General features: G+C 33.6%; 1 protein-coding gene across 4 annotated transcripts in view; it reads left to right on the top strand.

Annotated features, from left to right (window-relative positions):
- LOC136032096 (uncharacterized) overlaps positions 1-22,579 on the top strand; it is a 438,713-nt gene that overhangs the window by 322,944 nt on the left and 93,190 nt on the right. For 3 of the 4 annotated variants that reach the window (XM_065712239.1, XM_065712241.1, XM_065712238.1), the window contains exon 10: positions 13,536-13,697. The exons of the other annotated variant lie outside the window; for it this stretch is intronic. In XM_065712239.1, coding sequence (XP_065568311.1) covers positions 13,536-13,697 — 162 coding nt within the window. The remainder of the gene's footprint in view (positions 1-13,535; positions 13,698-22,579) is intronic. 4 annotated transcript variants of the gene reach the window in all.

Raw genomic sequence — 22,579 nt, 5'->3', positions numbered from 1 at the left:
ATAATTTCGTCATGACAACACTATCATAAAATGACTTATGGCACCAAAATGCGATTTTACTGTCGTTCCTGGAGTGTAAAGATTTGAAATCATAAAAGGTCAATGCCTGAAATCCCTATGATCGAAAACCTTTAAACTAGTGTTTAAAATCCCTCTTGAATAGTCCCTTTCCAAGTTACCTTTGCAAGTAGGATAAAAAAGTTTTGAGAAAACTACCGTGTGAAAGAAAATTCATTCAAATACAGGTCTAATTTGTTGGTGATAGAGCTTATTAGTTTCATTTCGACGCTATAAAAAATTTTGCTTCGCAGTTTATACAGCGCCTATCTACAAAACCAGCTAAAGTTAGCTCGCTCATGTCATTCCCCTTTATTTACTGAAATCTGAAAAAAAACTAGCTCTTTATATGAAGACTCACCTAGCTTGAGCTTTTTTAGAGAATTTAAACTGTATGGCAAAAGTTATAATAATATAGCTGGTGAAAGTCTAATAAGCTCCTTATCAATTAGTCTTTTATTTTATGGAGCCTAGTTCAAGAATTTCTAGCTCCTAAGAGTCATATCCTGTTTTTTTTTTAATTTATTTATGCCTTTTGTTTTCAGTAAAGCGCTATTTTTTTCAGTATTTTACGCATGAGGTAATATTATGGGTTAAAACACAACTTAGAATTTTCACATGTTCTATCTTCTTGTAACTACTGGTCTTTTAAAGTAATGAAATAAATACTTATCAAGACAATTCATAAAAAAGAGCTCCGTTAAGCTGTCATTAAAAAAAAAAAAAATGGACATCACAGACGGTCAATCACACTCACAAGGGGTCAATCCACAAGGGGTCAGTTACAGGGGCTCAGTTATTTGGGGTTTAGTTACACAAGGGATCAACTGCAATGGACCCGTCCCTAAGTGATGAAATGTTAATTGCTAAAATAATTAGGATCACAGTATGATTGTCCTAAACCAAAACGCATAAAGCGCATATCTCACAAATGGTGGTTGAACTTGCCATAGCTTTTACTTTGCAAATTTGAGGCTAAAATTACAATCCAGAAATCTAAAATCAAACCGCATTTACTATATTTAAAAACGGTGCTTTATTTTTATCAAGTTAAGGGAGTTTTATTCATAAAAGTAATGAGGCAAGGGACAAAAGAATACCAAAAAGCCCAGTACTCGGGCTTGTATAGAACACTCCAGGTATGCCCTCGAAAGATTGGCCTCTCGACGACATCACCAAAACTCTGGGGAAACCTACTCCACATGATGGTAAGAACATTCCATATAGAAAAACCAGAATGCTTTGATTTCATCCGCAGTCTCCTAAATTAACTCTGATCAATTGACTCTTTCAAATCTGGTATAGAAAGTAACAGAGATAGTTATAGTGAACGCCAATTGTTTAGATTGGTTAAGGGGAAATCGGACAGGTCGAGAATTCGATTTCTAATGAAAAAGATCCACATATGTGGTTATGCAGTTTATGACACCAAAGTACAATAAAAAGAAATGTGAGGGGAAAATAAGCGGAAAACATTATGGCATCAAGAAGCTTAGGAAAGGGAAGCTTTCCTTCAAGTGTATGCTCGTTTTTGGGAATCAACGGATTGTTAATTTGTGAATTTTAAGGGCCAGAAAGTGCTATCAGTTGTAATTAACTAATTCGAATTATGTATTTCCGCGTTATTAGGGATAGAACTTCCCAAAAAAATCATAATTTTGAAATAGGAAATATAAAAAATCTTAGAAATCTTGATCCTCAGGCATGATTAGACAAAAGTTGGATCCTCCAAGGGGCAAAAAAGTTTTCATTTTAATATCCCTGGTACTTGAAGGAATTTTATGCTCGGTGGTTACCGATCTAAGTTTAGTATTCCAGTGTCAACACTAATTAACACCCTTTAAGCGATTTTTTTCAGAAAAGTAAGTAAACAAACAACATTTTCTTGAAAATCAGAGTCTTGCAGGATTTTCAGTCTGATGATGACCCAAAGTGATGATCATGTTCTCGTGTCCTCTACGCTCCCAACTCTTCAGTTATTGTTTCTGTTTCAGTTTTTAATCTAAATTTGTGGTTTATTATAGATTTATTATCAGCTTTTAAATAAAGTGTATTACCTAATTCAGGTTTATTAGACAAATTAGTGTTTGAAAATCACCTTTTAAAATCAAGAATTTTTAGTTTGCTTATTTATTTTATTGGTTTAACGTCGCAGCAATGACAAGAATGTAGAACTGCACAAAAAACTTCATAATTCTGAAAGGAGCAAAATAAAAAGCTGAATAGATATGACGGATTCAAGGAGCAAAAAATGTTTTTGTTTTTGTCACTTCATGTGATTTATACTTACTGACTACCAATCTAAGACTAACATTACAATACCCCGAAGTTGTGACCATGGGCATGTGTCCTCTCAATAAGTGCGGTTCTCTTTCCGCTTCAAACTTCCAAAATCTTGTTTCTGTTTCAACTATCTTAATCTAAATTTTTGGTGTATATCAGATTTGTTATTTGCTTTTACATAAAGTGTATGACCTATTTCAGGTTTATTACTCTTCCAAAACACAGTCATTGCTGGTAACGGCATTTTAATTGCTAGTCCCTGGATTCATGACTATTTATTTTTGTCAACTTTTATAGGAAGAATTACCTAGAGAGACAGCTTGGTATGTTTCTAGAAAAAAAAACTGGATTAGCTTTAAACTATTTCCCTTTGAATGAAAGTATCTATGACAGTATCATAGCAACAATCGTTAAGCATTCTGACATGGTCTTGCACTTCGTATATCATTGCATCATGTTATTCCTTATTTATAAGCATTGCCTGCTAGGGTGTAGTCCTGGATTTGTAATTCTATGCTTCTTTTTAAGAGAATTCTAGAAAGAGATCTTTTGTCTACAACATATATACCCTAAAAAATGTTCACTAAGGGAACTTGAAAATGTGGACTCGAATAGTGGTATCAAATCGTGCTTGTTACATGGCAAGCAAAATTAGATTAAGACCAGTCCTTTTCATCTCTTAAGCGGGATAGTCTTAATGGATGGATCATCTACCTTTCATTTATTTCTTGGAAAAATTAAATTTTCCCTAATTACCTAAGAATTAACCATCTTTTTCTTTTTGTTTTCTTATGTTAAAACGATGAATTTACTTGTGCTTGATATTGTGCTTCAACTGTATCTTGATATTGACATCCGAAGTTTAGTCAATGGTTTCGTTTTGCTCTGCATATTTATACATTTATAGATAGATACAATTTTGCATACATTTATAGATAGACACAAAGACAATTTTGACTTTGATGTCCGCAGTGCTAATGGTGCAATTACAAGACGCGGAAAACCATGTGCTTTCATTTATTTTTTTTTTAATGTGCTGATCAGCGCATGAATCTGTCGTAGAAAAAAAAAGGCTGGCAATGCGGAAAACAAAACTTTTTTTCTGCAACTTAAGCCATTTGGTGAAAAATTTTAATACTCACGGTTGCAAATAATTGAACTAAGTCTGTGAAGACATGTGCTCTAAATAAACAGTACCATTAGACCGACCCTCCGCTCGGTCTCTGGTGTTAATTCTCAAATTATATATAAGCATGATTATCATGTAATTCCTTAGATTTAAGTCTGGGGATTGCAAATTAGCAATTTCAAGTAAAATAAGGAATCCTGTTGTGAATTCAATACCTTCTTCCTGTTTATCCTTCACAACTTTATAGGATTTGTATTATCCTGGGAGGGATTGACAACAATAAAAATGAGTTTACTTACTTCTTTTTTTTTAGTGAAGCTACAATAACGCATTCCATCATTCCATTGTAATTCTGATTACTTTGCGAATCCTTGTATTTGATTGATCTTGCACGTTATCATGTGTCTTCTAACCATGGATTTTGTTGCGCATCATTTTCATTTGCCTTTCACTGTGATTCTCGCTTTGGCTCTTCTTCTAATTTTTGTTTGTGATTCTTTGGGATTCCCGTTGTAGCCAGTCTTCTATTAGCAATTTTTTGTTTAATATTTGGTTTGCAATTATTTCTGATTCTTGCTGCTAACTTTTGTGAACCTCGGATTTTGTTGCGTGTCATTTTCGTTTTTGAGTTGGGGTGATCCTCGCTGTCGCTAGGAAGGCGATAGGCACTCTCAGCATTAGTTTTACCGACTTCTTTTTTAGCTGTGCTCAAAAAACGGGTTCCTTCTTTCTATTTTAGTTTTGATTGATCAGCTAAACGTGGATTTCGTTGTGCATCATTTTTTTTGTGTGCATCATTTTTTTTGTGATTCAATGTAATTCTTGCAGTTGCTTGTCTTCTAACCCAAGATTTCGTTGTACGTCTTTTTCGTTTGTGATTTCTTTTATGATTCGTTATGATACTCTTTTCTGGTTATCTTCTATCCACAAATTTAGTTGTGCTTCATGTTCGGTCATCATTACCTCAGACATTTTTCCATGACTTTTGCATTAGCAGTTCAGGTTCATTTGCCATCTTGTATAGTTTCACATGAATCATAGCTACTAAAAATTATGCAAAAAACTTGGAAAAATGGTGTAACTTTCTCTTTAGATGTCTGTAAAAATAATGTAATTTATACGAAAAATGTTGTTCCAGAATTAAGGCTCAAAATGAACTTTTCGAAAATCGTGACTTATTTATATCGTTTTTCAGGCCAGACAACATTAGTGTGTCAATTTATAAATAAAAAAATATATATTTAGAACCGTTTCCGATACAAAAAAAAATCGGCCATAGCTATATATGCAGATATTGCTGGCTTATTGATAGTAATATGACCTACGATGTCCTACATGATTTTAAAGTGAAGAACACTGAGAATATTGTTCATCATACATGGCGAAATGTGTAATCACGTCTACAGGGGAAAATGCGTATATCGTGTATTGTACCTTAAGTTTGAATGCATATGATTTTCCTTGGTCCTAGGTTTAGACGTACAGGGTTTCGATAAAATCGTTAAAGGGTGAAATAAAATCCTTGTAATTGGAACGGAAGTCTGTTCAGAATTAAAGAGACGTTTCTGCTGGAATCCTACAGTGAGAAGTTTAAAAAATGGAACATATCCCTAAGAATGCTGGTTTATGACAAAAACAAAATTAAATCTACTAACGCTGCAATTTTAGGCCTGCTTTAATTTCTTGACTTTCCTTAGTATTTCTGTAATCTTAATAATCTAACATTGTTTTAATAGTTTCTTTATAATTTGATTCTTCTTGAGGAAACATCGACTTTTTCTTTTCTCGACATACAAATTGTATCAATCTTATAAGATTGAATTGAAAAAAAAATGGCTCTAAAATTCTTTCGCCATTTAAGTAAAACCTTACAGGAATCCTTTCAACCTTTAAATCGTATCTGTAAACCCACTGCTGGTCTAGACTATTTTGATTTAAACTGTTCTTACAGCTTATTCCTGCGTTTTGGGCTAGTACCTTTCACGAGACGATTGCTTATTTGTATCAATTAGTAACAATAATCTTCTCATCTTTTTTTATTTGATGAGAAAAAAATGTTTAACTAAGTCGTTTTACAAAGAAATTTTGTTGAAAGCCAGACTTTTCAGGAAAACGCAAACAGCTACTTTGTCTTAAATGAGAAATCTCGAGAGCAGGCTTGAGAGCAATAATGTCATTGATTGTGTTGATAGATCATGGCTCAAGAAATAGTTTAAAATTCGTGAAGACAAAAGAAATGTCCAGAACCTAGAAAAAAGTTCCCTTTGTGAACATTCACACTCAATGATGTCTTATTTTTAGGGACTTTAAAAATAGATTTTGGAATTTGGTTTCTTTTTGCTATTTTTCTTTGGTTTTAACATATTAATTTTACTTTATTCGTAAGAAAAAAATGCCGAGCAATTTGAATTTTGACGCAAGGCGGAGGAGTTTTGTCTACATCCACCCTCCTATATCTCACTCAGCTCTAACTTTGTTTCAAATAAGTCATGTCATCCTATGACTTCTTCTTTTGTGATATATGATGCATTGACATATATGATGACAAAAGAAGTACGGTAGCAATAAATGGGATCATGTACAGCAATAACAATTTTTATGAATAGTTTGGTAGTTTCGTGGGAAAGTGAAGTCGATTCATCCTAGCAGGAATTGATGACTCTGATGATGCACTAATTCGTGTGTTTTTTGGGCTTAATGGTTGTATTAGTAATTCATAAATCTGATCGGAACACATCTGCTTATATCTTACTCCTTTTATTTCATTAGAAGGTTTAATTCGAGTCTTCTGTAAAATTAAATAAAAAAGAACAAGTTTTTTCAACTGAAAGTAAGGAGCAACGTTAAAACTTCAAACGAACAGAAATTATTACGCATATGAGGGAGCCCCCCTCTTCAAAACTTCGGTTTTTACGCTAAAATTCAAGTTTTGTTCCAATCCTTCAAGAATGACCCCTGAATCATAAAGGCCGATTAATTAGAATAAATAGCTCTTTTGAAAGTACTTAAAAAGATAGCGTAAAGATCGAGGTATTGACTACGCCGTGAACCCCCTCACATACGTAGTAATTTCTGTTCGTTTTAATTTTTAATGTTGCTCCTTACTTCCAGTTAAAAAACCTTTTTTTAATATATGATCATTTTTTAAATAATTCTGGGAAATCCGCCGCCCCCTTCATGAAAAAGGGTTCTCGGATACGCTGAATCTGATGGTGTGATTTTCATTCAGATTTTATTACTTCTAGGGGTTGTTTCCTTCTTTTTCGAAAATAAGGCAAATCTTCGCTGGCTCGTAACGTTAATGGATAAAACTAAACTTGATGAAACTTATATATTTGAAGTCAGTATAAAAATTCAATTCTTTTGATGTATTTATTTGTACCAAAAATTCCGTTTTTTAGAATTTCTGTTACTACTGAGCGGGGTCACTCGTTACTTACAGTCGGTTACCACGAACTGTTTGATTTTGTTACGACATAACACCAATGATATAAAGAACTATCTTCCTGTTAAAAGTTAAAATTAAGCTGAAAAGAAAAAGCTAACTTTTTAGAAAACAAAGATGGTTGTAAATTCATTGTATTATTTTTTTAAATGTCTTAGGAAAAGGTGCCTTTAAAAGCTTGAAGAAAGAACACCTGGGACATCAAATTTAAGCCAAACAAAATGTTTGTTGGAATCTCTTCAATAGCCATAAGGGATAACCCTAATATTTATTTTTTATGTATAGATTTAATAGCCTTTAATATACGTCACATTTTTCAAGTTCTTGGTCGAATCCTTAACCTATTGTCCCCATGATGATTTTCATCATTATCCTAAAAAGCAAGAAGTCTAGACGTTGGCCCAGAATGACCTAGTGTGAGACTATTTTAAATTATTGAATTTTCGGGGGAAGTCGAAAAAGGCTAAAACAGGGTCGAAAACAGGGTAGGACGTTCCTTTAGCCTTAGCCTGCATAATGGCCTCAGGCAGCTTAACGTTGTGACGAGTTTATAGTAGTCCGACTGTTGATTTTTTTTTTTGCCCTATGGCCCCTTTGGCTCCTTTTTGCCCTATCGTAAATTTATACCCTTATTAATGTCGTAAATAGACTAGTAACATGATATTCTAATGAGCATGACATAATCTGTTCCAGCATACATTGTCTTACACAAAATGTTAATACGTTTTGATATTGAAGGGTAAGCTTTTGCCGGGGAATCAAAAATACAGAAAAATCACTGGCTAAACAAAAGAGGGAGAATAACAAAATTTTAGAATAGGCTAATCATTGAGTTTCAAATTGGACATTTTTTTTTCTAGAGCTAAAAAACCTGATTCAAAAAGTAATTTTTACACTGAACCCACTAATCAGGTTCGTATTATTCGGTGCCCACTATTTTGGTGTATTAGTTTTAAAGTATGCTGTTATGTAAAATTAAATTTATTTGTTGTTTTGTGAAATGATCAATAAAGGAATCTCATATATAAAAAAAAACAAATTTTTATGCGTTTTTTAAGTTTTTATTTGCAATCCCCCCTCAAAAAATCTGGTACTTTTGTCTTATAGCCACCACAATCAAGATATTGTATCGCGAACATGAGACAATAACCGGTTTTCCTGGTCTTTATACCAGAGAACATTAGCTTCGGTTCCGTGGGAAACTATATTGTTGCTATATTTTAATTAAATATTTGGTTGGTATTTTGGTTAGGTTAGGTTACGTATTTAATGTAATGCGGTCTGGGCGGTCCCCCTTCCATAATTCTTTCTTGTTGTAGTTTGCATAATTTCGTTGATGAAGTGCTATATTTTCATCATATCTTGTTTTATTTCAATAGCATTAACCAAACTTCACTTCTCGACAGAACTTGAGTGTGGTGGCTATAAGACACACGTACCAAAAACCCTTCTGTACCCCCCCCCCCAGAAAAAAGAATCCTGGATACGGCCCTGTCCTCAATGTAGTTAATATAAATGGAATTCATACTTTCGAGTCAATAAACACAAAAATAAACGAGTATTAGGCTATAGGGCTAGTCTGGAAAAAAAAATTCAAAATGTCAAAAAGATCGTAAAAATGTTGAAAAATATCAAAAACTTGGTGTCGCAATTTAGTAACATTAAATGTTAAAAATTTAGTATTGTGACCAAAAAATACAAAATACAATTCAGTTTAAAAAAGAAGACTAAAAAGAATGCTCAAAATATGAAAAAAAAAACATTACACAACTTAAAGGTAGAAAGAAAGGGCGGGGAGGGGATAGACTTATTTAACATATGAACTTTGAATGGGACGAACATTCTTTTATATTTTTCGATGGTAAATTGTATTGGCATAAGGAGGGGAATTTATGTTGAAGCAGAACGAGGGAGACGAGGTCGAAGGGGGGGGGGGCTATTGACAAGGGAAATATAATTTGTATAAGGTTTATGGAGGGCACTGTTGGCAAAACGCAAGGAAATTTTTATTCTCCTTTCCTTGATGCTGACCAGATTGGCTGTCTGAAGAATGGAAATGTAACGGATTTTACTCTCATTGAAGATAATTCTTGAGCACCCTTTTTGGAATGCCTCTGTTCTGTCCGGAAGTCCATCGGGAGATACCAGGATGCCAAACAGGACAGGCGTAATCGAAGAGGGCTTACAATGGGCTTACAAATGAGAGGAAAATCATCAATGAGATTTAGGATATTTGTTTTTTTATTTTTTAAGGAGTTTAAGGTGGAAATGTGGCAATTGCACATTTTAATAAATCATTAATATGGAAAACCCATTCTAAGCTATTAGAGATGGTGACTCCTAGTATCTGATATTAATAATTGACATTTCAGGGGGGATTGGGGAAGTGAAAGATAGAGCAGACTTAAAGAAATTAATTGTTAAGTTTTTTGATTTTAAAGGTTTGATTATCATATCGATAATAATGGCTTCATCTGATGTCTGTTACAGGATATCCATTGGGGTACTTTTTAAATTATTTAAAACGTGTCTCTAAGACAATTAGATCATCAGAAAATTTATATATATCCGAGAAATGGGTACCAAGATTTTTTATTGTTGCAGGAAATATAATTGAACCTAAGAGGATTACTTGGGACGCAATTGTAAATTTGGAGGGCACCAGAATATACATTAAGGTATTTAATATCTTGTCCTCTATTACAGAGGAAAGATGGAATAATTCTAATTTAATAGTGGCCAACTTAGAACCCTTTGAAATTTTTTTCTACCAATGTGTTGGGGGGTGATTAGATCAAATGCCTCTTATAAGTCCACTGCTATCATATTAAGCCAGGTGTTCGTTTTTGTTGTTGTTTTTATTTTCTAAGTTGGCCACATCTTGTGTCTACAAGGTGAGTGGGTAGTGATGTAGAACGCATGTTTCCGAATTGCCTATGGTCTATATTTGGGAAAAAATGCAAATTTTGTTTTAATTATTCCTCTGCGGAGAGCCAAAATCAAAACATGCATTGATTCAAAAACGTCCAGAAATTAAATAAAAAAAAAACAAGTTTTTTTTAACTGAACGTAAGGAGCGACATTAAACTTAAAACGACCAGAAATTACTTCGTATATGAAAGAGGCTGCTTCCTCATCAACGCCCCGCTCTTTACGCTAAAGTTTTTTACTGTTTTAAAAAGAAGAATTGAGAGAAAGAGTCAAACTTTAGCGTAAAGAGCGGGGCGTTGATGAGGAAGCAGCCTCTTTCATATACGAAGTGATTTCTGGTCGTTTTAAGTTTTAATGTTGCTCCTTACTTTCAGTTAAAAAACTTGTTTTTTTTTATTTAATTTCTGGACGTTTTTGAATCAATGCATGTTTTGATTTTGGCTCTCCGCAGAGGAATAATTAAAACAAAATTTGCATTTTTTTTTTTGGCTAAATGGCTTTCTCATAATTTTGATCGAATGATTTTGAGAAAAAAAGAGCGGGGGAGGAAGCCTAGTTGCCCTCCGATTTTTTGGTTAATTAAAAAGGCAACTAGAATTTTTAATTTTTTACGAATATTTTTATTAGTAAAAGATTTACGTAACTTATAAATTAGCTTACGTAAAGAACTTTTGTATTCTCATATTTTTATTACATATATGAGGGGGTTCCCCCCTTGTCAGATCCTCGCTCTTTACACTAAAGCTTAAATTTTGTCCCAGTTCATTAAGAATGACCCCAGAATCACAAAAGCCGTAGAATAAATAGTTGAAATTACTAAAAATACTTTAGCGTAAAGAGCGAGGTATTAGGAGGAGGTGAGCCCATCAAATGGGTAATAATTTCTGTTTGTTTTAAGTTTTAATGCTGCTCCTTACTTCCAGCTGAAAGAACTTTTTCATATTTATTTTTTCATTTTTTTTTAAATAATGCTAGTAAATCCTGCGCTCCCTTCATGGAGATTTTCTTCCCCCATGACAAACTATCGATGGAAAGTTCCCCTAGCATATCCCCCTCTTCTCAACCCCTCCCCCAACCAAAAAATCCTCCTGAAAACGCCTGTACACTTCCCAATAACTATTACTATATGTAAGCACTGGTCAAAGTTTGTAACTTGTTGCCCCTCCCACGGGGACTGTGGGGGAGTAAGTCGTCCCCAAAGACATAGTTATAAGGTTTTTCGACTACGCTGAATAAAATGGCCATCTCAGAATTTTGATCTGTTGACTTTGGTAAAATAATTAGCGTGGGAGGGGGCCTAGGTGCCCTCCAATTTTTTTTGTCACTTAAAAAGGGCACTAGAACTTTTCATTTCCGTTAGAATGAGCCCTCTTGCAACATTCTAGGACAACTGGGTCGATACGATCACCCCTGGGAAAAAAAAAACAAAAAAACAAAAAAAACAAATAAACACGCATCCGTGATCTGCCTTCTGGCAAAAAATACAAAATTCCACATTTTTGTAGATAGGAGCTTGAAACTTCTACAGTAGGGTTCTCTGATACGCTGAATCTGATGGTGTGGTTTTCGTCTAGATTCATAAAATGCGATTCTTTTGATGTATGTATTGGTAGCAAAATTCCATTTTTTAGAGTTTTGGTTACTATTGAGCCGGGTCGCTCCTTACTACAGTTCGTTACCACGAACTGTTTGATTATCTTTACTTTCAACCACCAAGCTAAACAGCTCTCATATGATATGGAGAAAAAGGGGGAAGTGTAATGGGGTGGACACCATCAAAATCGTGCTTTTTACCCTTTTGTCACTGGGGTAGCGAAACGTAATTTCTAACATTTTAGGAACTTATCAGTAGAGGTAATTTCATTAAATAGTGAGGACAAAGGTTTTGAAAGACCGCAAGCGAATGCTTTAATTAGTTCAATGGGAATGCCAAGCGGACAAGTGCGGCAATTTTTTACGTTCTTAATTTTAGTCTCCACATCTAAGGGTGAAATAACGGGAATGTCTAAAGAGAGGGGAAGGAGAGTTTGCACTAAGGAAGAAAAGGAATTTGTTCAGATCATAGGCTATATCTAGGGGCTCTTCTTGGTGACGGAAATAAATAATATTATTAATTAAATATTATTTTGAATTTTGTCGCGATTTTTTTGTTCTATTATGCTATTGTTTTGGCTTAGTAGGAAAAACGTCCTTGACTTTATATCTGTAATTAAATAAAAAAAACAAGTTTTTTTACTGAAAATAGGGAGCGACATTAAAACTTCAAATGAACAGAAATTATTCTGTATATGAAAGGGACTGTCCCTTCCTCAACGCCCCACTCTTTACGCTAAAGATTGCCTCTTTGTCACAATTCTAGTTTTTAAAGTAATAAATAAACAAACAAAAAATCAAAGAAATCACGTGCCCGTGATCTTTTTTCGGGCAAAAAAAAAAACACAAAATTATACATTTTCGCAATGGAAGCTTGAAAGTTCTACATCAGGTTTCTTGGACATGCTAAATCTGATGTTTAGATTTTCATTAAAATTCCTTGAACTTTAGGGGTTGTTTCCCCCTTTTTTTTTAAATCAGGTAAATTTTCTCATTCTTTTGATATATCTATTGATATCGAAATTCCGCTTTTTAGAGTTTCGGTTACTATTGAGCCACATCACTCCTTGCGTACAGCTCGTTATCACGAATTTTTTGATATAAAGGAGCAGATTTTTGTATTTCTTTTTTTTTTTACACAGCGAGTTATCTTGGGACTTTTTACCATGCTTAAGTAAATTCATTTTAATTTAATTAATTTTTTTTATTCACTTTTAATGTACAGCTTGTCATTTAGAATATGTTTTACCATTTCTTCAGGGGAAGAAGAGTCATAGTAATTTGTTTTAATCAAGTTTTCAAAAAATGTACTTTTCATTTGCAATCCAAAATTAAAACGGCTATGACTAGAAATTGGCTGATAAGACAATTCAGTAACAGAAAAAGTATGGGTAAGGCTGGAAAGATATTTCATTTGTAAACGAAAGCGGTAGCTTCCCCCTAAAGAAAACAAAGGAACTGGTGGGCTGTAGAAACTATGTATATTTGTGCAAATCAAATCCAGGGTTGAATTTTCTTTGGCTCTTGGTATATTTATTATGTGTTTTAGATAAAAGGACTGAAAAATGGAATTTAACTTTAGATAATTAAAATCGCCTACTAGAAAAACATCGGCGTTCGGGAATTTGCAGAGGACAAAATCACCACTATTTTGCCATTGCTAGTAGAATATTTGTCTTTTCACAGCGTTGTGATTCGGGGAAAAATGTTGTAGCAAAATACATTCAAATTAAAAGGACGTGGTAAGACTGTTGGTCTAACAATTTCCCAAATTATTCCATCGTAATCTAAAAGGCTGGAAGGAACTTTTAAACTCTAAAAGTTTAGGAAGGAAAGGGAAAATTAATTTAGGGAAACGTCCTCTGTTTATAACTGCACGCGACAAGATCCCTCTTCCTCATCTCTGATTTTTATACTAAAATAATCTCTCCCAGCATAATCAGAATCTACTCATAAAAACGAGCAAATAGTGCCCTTTGCCCATTTTGACCTAAACAGCAAAATACAAAAATTAGAGCCTAGGGTGACTAACACTTTCCCTTTTTCTGGATGGTCATTTGATCAGACCAAGGAAAATAACTTTCATTTTCCTTACAGATGAATGCAACTACACATAGGGGAAAAATCCACCGTTCCTTTGGTGGTGTTGCAAGAAACATTAGCGACTGTCTTACAAGACTTGGGCACAGGCCCCTATTCCTATCAACTGTCGGTGATGATAGTCTTGGAGGGGAGCTGATTAGGCATAATCCAGATATGGTATACAAGATTTTCCTTTTTAATTTGTATTTTTTTATCTCTTTTTTCTCTTACTAAGATTTTCTAATTTAGTTCGAGTATTTCAGGATGAGACTGGAGATACAAGTTTCCTTGGGTGGTGGTAAACTAAGCCAAATGGTTGTAAGCATAAATATTGGAAGGAGCGTAAATCTCTTTTCAGACTTAACCAATCGACTCAGAAGAAAATACCAATATATAATGCATTTAGGTAGAACGTTTGAAAAATTCACTTCGATTGTTTTTTTATTTTGAATGACTATTGCGATCATAAAGTGACATTCACATAACAAAAGAAACTATTGAACTAAAATAGACATAAGAAAATATGTACGAAATCATACAAGATGACTGATATTTACAGTAAACAGTGAATAAAACCAACCAATATATCAATAGCTATACAAATAATTTTTTAAGTAATATTAATCAGATTCTTGCCGTACCCAAAATCGAGCAATAAGAAAAATTGTATGTAAATATGTGGTCAACTAATACAAATTTTGGAACTTCATTTTTAAATTTTAAATCTACAAACAGTTTTTCAATGTAAAGTAAGGAGCAGCGTAATGCAAACAAAAATTATCCTGATTGCCTGTTCCGTCGACCCTTACGTTTTAAACTTTGCAAAATGAAAGGGTGTCTAATGGACCAAAAAATGCAATTTTGGAATTGAGGAGGAGGGTTTACTCCCTCTTTAATCCCACCTCTTTACTGTTAATTTTCTATTTTAATCACATTATTTCGATATTGGGTGTCGCATCAAGTATATAAAACACACTAGACTTAAAAAAAAAATTGACTTTTTTTCAACGTAGGAAGGGCAGAAGATAGTAACAGTTGTTGTTTCAATGAGGAAAGTTTTTATAGCTGAAAGTAAGGATCAACGTTAAAACTCCAAACGAAAAGAAATTTTTCCGTCTCTGAAGGGTTTCCATCTCCTCAAAGCCTTGCTCTTTGCGCTAAAGCTATTAGCAGTTTTAAAAAAGCTTCTTATTCTAATTCAACGGCTCCTGTGTTTCAGTAGACGGTCATTAAAAATTGAGATAAACAATCAAACTTTAGCGTAAAGGGCTAGGCATTGAGGAGGGGGCTACCCTTCAAATACGGAATAATTTCGGTTTGTTTTGACTTTTAAAGTTGCTCCTTACTTTAAGTTATAAAAACTTTTTTATTTAATTGCCTAAATGACCGAAGTTCTAAGACGATTATTCAATTTCTTTTCGTTTTTTCAAATAACGCAAGTGAATCCAGCTCATCCTCCATAAAATATACCCCCCTCACTGGAAACCCCTCCGTAAAAGTTTCATTAAACCTGAAGTGCACCCCCCCCCTCAAGTTCCCTCCAGGTAGTCCCATCTTTGCTGAAAATCCCACTCCCCGTAATATTTCTTGCGGACGATTCAGCCTAAGAAATTATTCTTAGTATACTTTCATTTTAAAAATACTTTAATCTCTAAGCTCTTTTATGATCACTCCAAAAATTCCCCCTTCCGCGGAAATTTTTCCAGAAATGGAAACTCGCATAAAATAACCCCCAGGTAAAATTGAGTTGGTAAGGATTTTGGTTTTTGCAAGAATTTTGTTGTTTTTTTATTTTTGCTCTTAAAATTTGTTGCATGCTGAGTTTTTACTCATGAAGCATAATGTATGCTGATGTTTTTCCTTCGTGAAACATACTGTATCTTGATTTTTTCTCCGTCAAACTTGTTTTATATTTATTTGCTCTTCGTGAAGCATGTTGCACAATGAATTTTGACAAAAAAAAAAATCAAAACACAACAAGTTTCAAAGTTAAAAAATCAACACGCAACAAGTGCAATGAAAAAAATATCAATACACAACAAATTTCATGAAGAAAAACTAGAAAATACAACAGGTTTTTCGAATTATAAGATTAAAATACAACAACTTTCACGATGAAAAATCAACTTACAAAAAATTTCACGAAGAAAAAATCAGCATATATTATGTTTTACAAACATAAATCAGCATGCAAGAAGTTTTACGAACGAAAAAACAACTTGCAACATGTTCTACGAAGTAAAATATCAAGATAAATTAGTTTCTAGAAAGGAAAAATCAATATATTACAAATTTCACGAAGAAAAACTAAAAATACAACAAGTTTCGGAGGAAAAAATTCACATGCAACGAGTTTTACGAAGAAGAAATCAACATACAATATGTTTCGTGAAGAAAAATCAATATACAACTGGTTATACCTCTCGCACGCCAGAGGGTGAAAAAACTAACGTATTTCACGAAGAAAAAAATCGACATACATTATTGTTGACGAGCAAAGAATCAGCATGCAGCAAGTTTCACGACCAAAAATCAACCAGCATCATTTTTCATTAAAAAAAAAACAAGATACATTAAGTTTAAGGAAGAAAAAATCAACATACATCCAGTTTCACGAAGTGCCAAATCGACTTACAACTAGTTTCACAAAGATAAAATCAACATGATAGTTGAGTTAAGTTTATTAATAAAAAGATAACTTTGAAAAATGCATATATATATATATATATATATATATATATATATATATATATATATATATATATATATATATATATATATATATACTAGCTGTTGGGGTGGCGCTTCGCGCCACCCCAACACCTAGTTGGTGGGGGCGCTTCGCGCCCCCCCCAAGCCCCCCCGCGCGCGTAAGTCGTTACGCGCCATATTAGTTACGCGCCATTGTAGTTGTGTCCCTATGTCCCACCTGTGAATATAGATATATATATATATATATATATATTTATATATATACATTTATATATATGTTTTTAACTACGTAAAACTTGCGAATATACAATATTCTTTGCTGTCCCATTGTCTGTGCATATAAATAGATTGTCAGGTTTACCGACTCTTGAACATACAACATATAATGGTCCATGGGAAGACAATCCGTATTCAGATCTATACCTCATGATTCTAATGATTGCCCTTGAGCTTTGTTGATGGTGATTGCTAATCGACCATTCCCGGAGTCGCCATCGTCATTTATATATCCCCCTGTGCACCCCGGCCTCCCCTTTGTAGTTATGTCCCTGTGTCCCGGTCGTCGTCATTTATACTCCCTGTGTCCCGGTGCTTTGTTGATTGCTAATCGAACATTCCTTTTGTCCCGGTCGCTTTCTCTTTGAGTGTCGTCATTTATTTAGATTGTCAGGTTTACCGACTCTTGAACATGCAACATATAATTGTCCATGGGAAAAACAATCCATATTCAGATCTATACCTCATGATTCTAATGATTGCCCTTGAGCTTTGTTGATGGTGATTGCTAATTGAACATTCCCTGTGTCCCGGTCGTCATTTATATTCCCAGTATCCCGGTCGTCATTTGTGTCCCAGTGTTCCCCTTTTAGTTTTTTTTATTGGTTTTGACCTTTTTTTAGGTTTTTTAGTTTTTTTCTTTTTTCTTTTTAGTTTTTTTTTGAAGTTTTTATCTTTTTAGTTTTTTTTTTTATTTATATTTTTTTAGTTTTCTTTTTCTCCTTTATTTTTCAGTTTTCTTCCTTTTTTTAGTTTTTTTTTCTTTTTTAGTTCTTTTAGTTTTTACCTTTTTTAGTTTTATTTAGTTTTTTAGATGAAAATTTTTTTTAGTTTTTTCCTTTTTAGTTTTTTATTGGTTTTTACCTGTTTTTTAGCTTTTTTAGTTTTTTTTCGTTTTTTCTTTTTACTTTTTTTTTTAGTTTTTATCTTTTTTATTTTTTTTTATTTTTATTCTTAATTTTATTAGTTTTCTTTTTCTCTTCTATTTTTCAGTTTTTCCCTTTTTTTAAGTTTTTTTTTTTAGTTTTTAGTTTTTTTAGTTTTTTAGTTTTTTCAGTTTTTTTTTTAGTTTTTAGTTTTTTACCTTTTTTAGCCTAACCAGGATTTGAACCTGGGACCTTCATTCTCCGTTCTGACACCCTCTCTCACCGAGTGACTACTCCAGCATGTTCATTTTGGTGTTTTAAATGGTATATTATTAACCAATTTAATGTGTTTTACAATATACTAAGCATCGTCAAAGCAAAAATGACGACAACTAATTTCATGACGTCAGCCGACACAGAAACATGACGTCACCTGATCCACAGATCCACAGACAGACAACTTATTTTTATATATATAGATATATATATATATATATATATATATATATATATATATATATATATATATATATATATATATATATATATATATATATATATATATATATATATATATATATATATATATATATATATATATATATATATATATATATATATATATATATATATATATATATATATGTATATATATATATATATATATGTATATATATATATATATATATATATATATATATATATATATATATATATATATATATATATATATATATATATATATATATATATATATATATATATATATATATATATATATATATATATATATATATATATATACTAGCTGTTGGGGTGGCGCTTCGCGCCCCCCCCCAAGCCCCCCCGCGCGCGTAAGTCGTTACGCGCCATATTAGTTACGCGCCATTGTAGTTGTGTCCCTATGTCCCACCTGTGAATATATATATATATATATATATATATATATATATATATATATATATATATATATATATATATATATATATATATATATATATATATATATATATATATATATATATATATATATATATATGTTTTTAACTACGTAAAACTTGCGAATATACAACATTCTTTGCTGTCCCATTGTCTGTGCATATAAATAGAATGTCAGGTTTAACGACTCTTGAACATTCAACATATAATGGTCCATGGGAAAACAATCCGTATTCAGATCTATACCTCATGATTCTAATGATTGCCCTTGAGTTTTGTTGATGGTGATTGCTAATCGACGATTCCCTGTGTCGCCATCGTCATTTATATATCCCCCTGAGCCCCCCGGCGTCCCTGTTGTAGTTGTGTACCTGTGTCCCGGTCGTCATGTCCCGTTGTCCCGGTCGTCATTTGTGTCCCGGTCCTTATATACATTCGTTTTTGAATTGGTCTTTTTTTAGGTTTTAGTTTTTTACCTTTTTTTGTTTTTTTTTCTTTTTTTTAGTTTTGTTTTTCTCCTTTATTTTTCATTTTTTTTCCTTTTTCATTTTATTTTCTTTTTTAGTTTTTTTTTAGCTTTTTAGCTTTTTTAGTTTTTTATTAGTTTTTAGTTTTTTTTTTCTTTTTAGTTTTTTTGTAGTTTTTACCTTTTTTTTAGTTTTTAATTTTTTTTTACTTATGTCCTGGTCGTCATTTATACTCCCTGTGTCCCGGTCGTCATTTGTGTCCCGGTGCTTTGTTGATGGTGATTGCTAATCGAACATTCCTTGTGTCCCGGTCGTCATTTATATTCCCTATGTGCCGGTGTCCCGGTCGTCATTTGTGTCCCCATGTCCCGGTCTGTAATTTCGTCAGTCGAAAACATGACGTCAGTCGACACAGAAACATGACGTCACCTGACAGATCCACAGACAGACAACTTATTTTTATATATATAGATATATATATAAATATGTTTTGACTATATTTATATATATAAATATGTTTTGATATGTTTTGACTCTCGCTGTCCAGGTGGATTTTCATCTAACTGCGCGGTTTTGCGTTCTTTAGCTGCAAGCCTGTTTTCTTGCTGTTCTTGTGATTCCCCGGCACGCTTTCTTTTCTTACTTTCTCTATCAGCTGCAAGCCTGTTTTCTTGCTGTTCTTGTGATTCCTCGGAACGCTTTCTTTTCTTACTTTCTCTATCAGCAGCAAGTTTTTTGGCATAAACTCTTTGAGCAGCTTCCTCGGCTGTTGCCATTGTAGGTTCTTCAGTCATTTTACAATTAAACATTTTTCCGTGAACAAATGTCTTAAATATCTTGAATGACGTCACCGTCAAAGCAAAAATGACGACAACTAATTTCATGACGTCAGTCAACACAGAAACATGACGTCACCTGATCCACAGACAGACAGACAACTTATTTTTATATATATAGATAGATATATATATTTTCTTTTTAGTTTTTTTGTAGTTTTTACCTTTTTTAGTTTTTTTCTTCTTTTGTATTAATGCTAAAGCCAAGGTTCAAACCTGGAGCCTCTCGGACCTAGAACCTGAAACATAACGCTTTACCAACTCAGCTACTTCGGCTTGAATACATTTGTTTTGAGCAGCTTCCTCGGGTGTTGCCATTGTAGGTTCTTCAGTCATTTTACAATTAGAAATTTCTCTTTCAACGGTCTTCTTACAATTAAAAATTTGTCTTCGAACGATATTCTTAAATACCTGTGTCCTGGTCGTCATTTATATTCCCTGTGTCCCGGTCGTCATTTGTGTCCTGGTATCCCAGTCTGTAATTTCTCTTTGAGTGTCCCGGTCGTTATTTATATTCCCTCTGTCCCGGTCGTCATTTGTGTCCAGGTCTGTAATTTCTCTTTGAGTGTTTTTTCTTTTTAGTATTTTTTAGTCTTTTACATTTTTTCTTTTTTCAGTTTTCTTTTTCTTCTTTATTTTTCAGCTTCACTATGAAATACATATCGCCGAACCTTTGTTTTTTTAACTAAAATCTGGTAGGCATTGATGACCTTATCCAAGTCAAAATCCCAAACCCAATCATCATCGCTATCATTTTCAGTTTTGATATGTTTTGACTCTCGCTGTCCAGGTGGATCTTCATCTAACTGCGCGGTTTTGCGTTCTTTAGCCTCAAGCCTGTTTCCTTGCTGTTCTTTTGATTCCTCGGCACGCTTTCTTTTCTGACTTTCTCTATCAGCAGCAAGTTTTTTGGCATAGACTCTTTGAGCATCTTCATCGGCTTTTGCCATTGTAAGTTCATCAGTCATTTTAAACTTAAACATTAATAGATTTCTACGTGAACATATATGTCTTAAATATCTTTAATGACGTCACCGCCATAGCAAAAATGACGTCAACTAACTTCATGACGTCAGTCGACACAGAAACATGACGTCACCTGACAGACAGACGCACAGACAGACAACTTATTTTTATATATATAGATAGATATATATATATATATATATATATATATATATATATATATATATATATATATATATATATATATATATATATATATATATATATATATACTAGCTGTTGGGGTGGCGCTTCGCGCCACCCCAACACCTAGTTGGTGGGGCGCTTCGCGCCCCCCCCAAGCCCCCCGGCGCGCTTAAGTCGTTACGCGCCATATTATTTACGCGCCATTGTAGTTGTGTCCCTGTGTCCCACCTGTGAATATAGACAGATTTATATATGTGTTTCAAACTACGTAAAACTTGCGAATATACAACATTCTTGGCTTTCCCATCGTCTGTGCATATACAAAGCCTTATGTACTAATAATGACGTCATATGCAAACGCTCTTTTTACAAACAAACAAACATGCATACACACAACTCGTTTTTATATAGATAGATAGATAGATAGATACAATAGAAATTAACTGCGTAAAACTTGCGAATATACAACATTCTTCGCTGTCCAATTGTCGCTGCATATAAATAGATTGTCAGGTTTACCGACCCTCGAAAATGCAACGTACAATTGTCCATGGGAAAAACAATCAGTATTAAGATCTATATCACATTTTTCTAATGATTGACCTTGAGCTTTGTTAATTGTGATTGCAAATGCTAATCGAATTGGGAATTGCAATCTTTTAAATTGAAAAGGCAGATCCTTTGGAATCATGGGAATGCGAGGAATAAGAACAGCCTCACCCTCAAAAGGCCCTGTCAAGATTGTGGCCTCTATTAGGTTTTCCATTGTTTTTTTACGGCAAGTCGCGTGCCATTGCAAAACTTTGGTGGGTTGATATTTCTTAAAAGTATTATTGGTACGCCTATTTTTAGTTGTAGCACGTGTGGTGGAAACCCTGAAAGATCCACGGAATTTAACAATTCAGATGGATAATTAACCGCTTCATTTGGTTCCAAAACTATGTCGACTGACTTGTAAAGGACTGCCTGGTCTCGAATCTTGGTCAAAACAATATTGTTGATTTCGTGGACGTCTATATTTTTGGGTGCAAGAATCGCTCTTTCCCTTAGCCATTTATTATTTTTATAATTGTTTAGAATATTCGGAAATACTTTTTCAATCAATTCATTTTTGGATGTCACTAAATTACAAAACTCAGCAGGTAGTTGTATACGTCCTGAAATTGAGTCTACTGGGAGCTTTCCGTTTCCAATTGCCAGCAATTGATCTGAAAATGTTTGACCAGAGTCATCGTTTTGCAATCGGACACGCATAATTGTAGTTAATTTTAATGTTTTTACGTGTGCCCATAAATTAGAATTTTTCAGGCAAGCATTTATTTCTTCTGCAGGAGTTGATCTAGGTATTATAGGTAATGTTTGCCTGAAATCTCCCGCAAGCAATATTAATGTGCTGCCAAAGGGTTTCGACTTCCCTCGCAAATCTTTCAAGCATTGATCCAGAGCCTCGAGCGATTTTTTGTGTGCCATTGTGCACTCAACCCAAATAATATGTTTGCATTGCTGCAATACTTTACCCATCCCAGATGATTTGGAAATATTGCACGTGGGAGTTTCTGTAGAATGCAGATTCAGAGGCAATTTCAAAGCGGGATGAGCAGTTCTTCCACCAGACAGCAATGTTGCGGCTATTCCGGACGACGCAATTGCCAACGCTATATCATTTTTTGATCGAATTGATGCCAGAATCAGTTTTATCACAAACGTTTTACCAGTACCTCCTGGCGCATCCAAAAAGAAAATTTCTCCAACGTTGTTATCGACACAATGCATTATCGTATCATAAATGTCTTTTGGTTCCGACGTTAACT

This window comes from Artemia franciscana, chromosome 10 (genome assembly GCF_032884065.1).
Source record: "Artemia franciscana chromosome 10, ASM3288406v1, whole genome shotgun sequence".
NCBI lineage: Eukaryota > Metazoa > Arthropoda > Branchiopoda > Anostraca > Artemiidae > Artemia > Artemia franciscana.
Note: the sequence above shows the minus strand (reverse complement) of the source record. Positions and strands in the feature narration are given on the sequence as shown.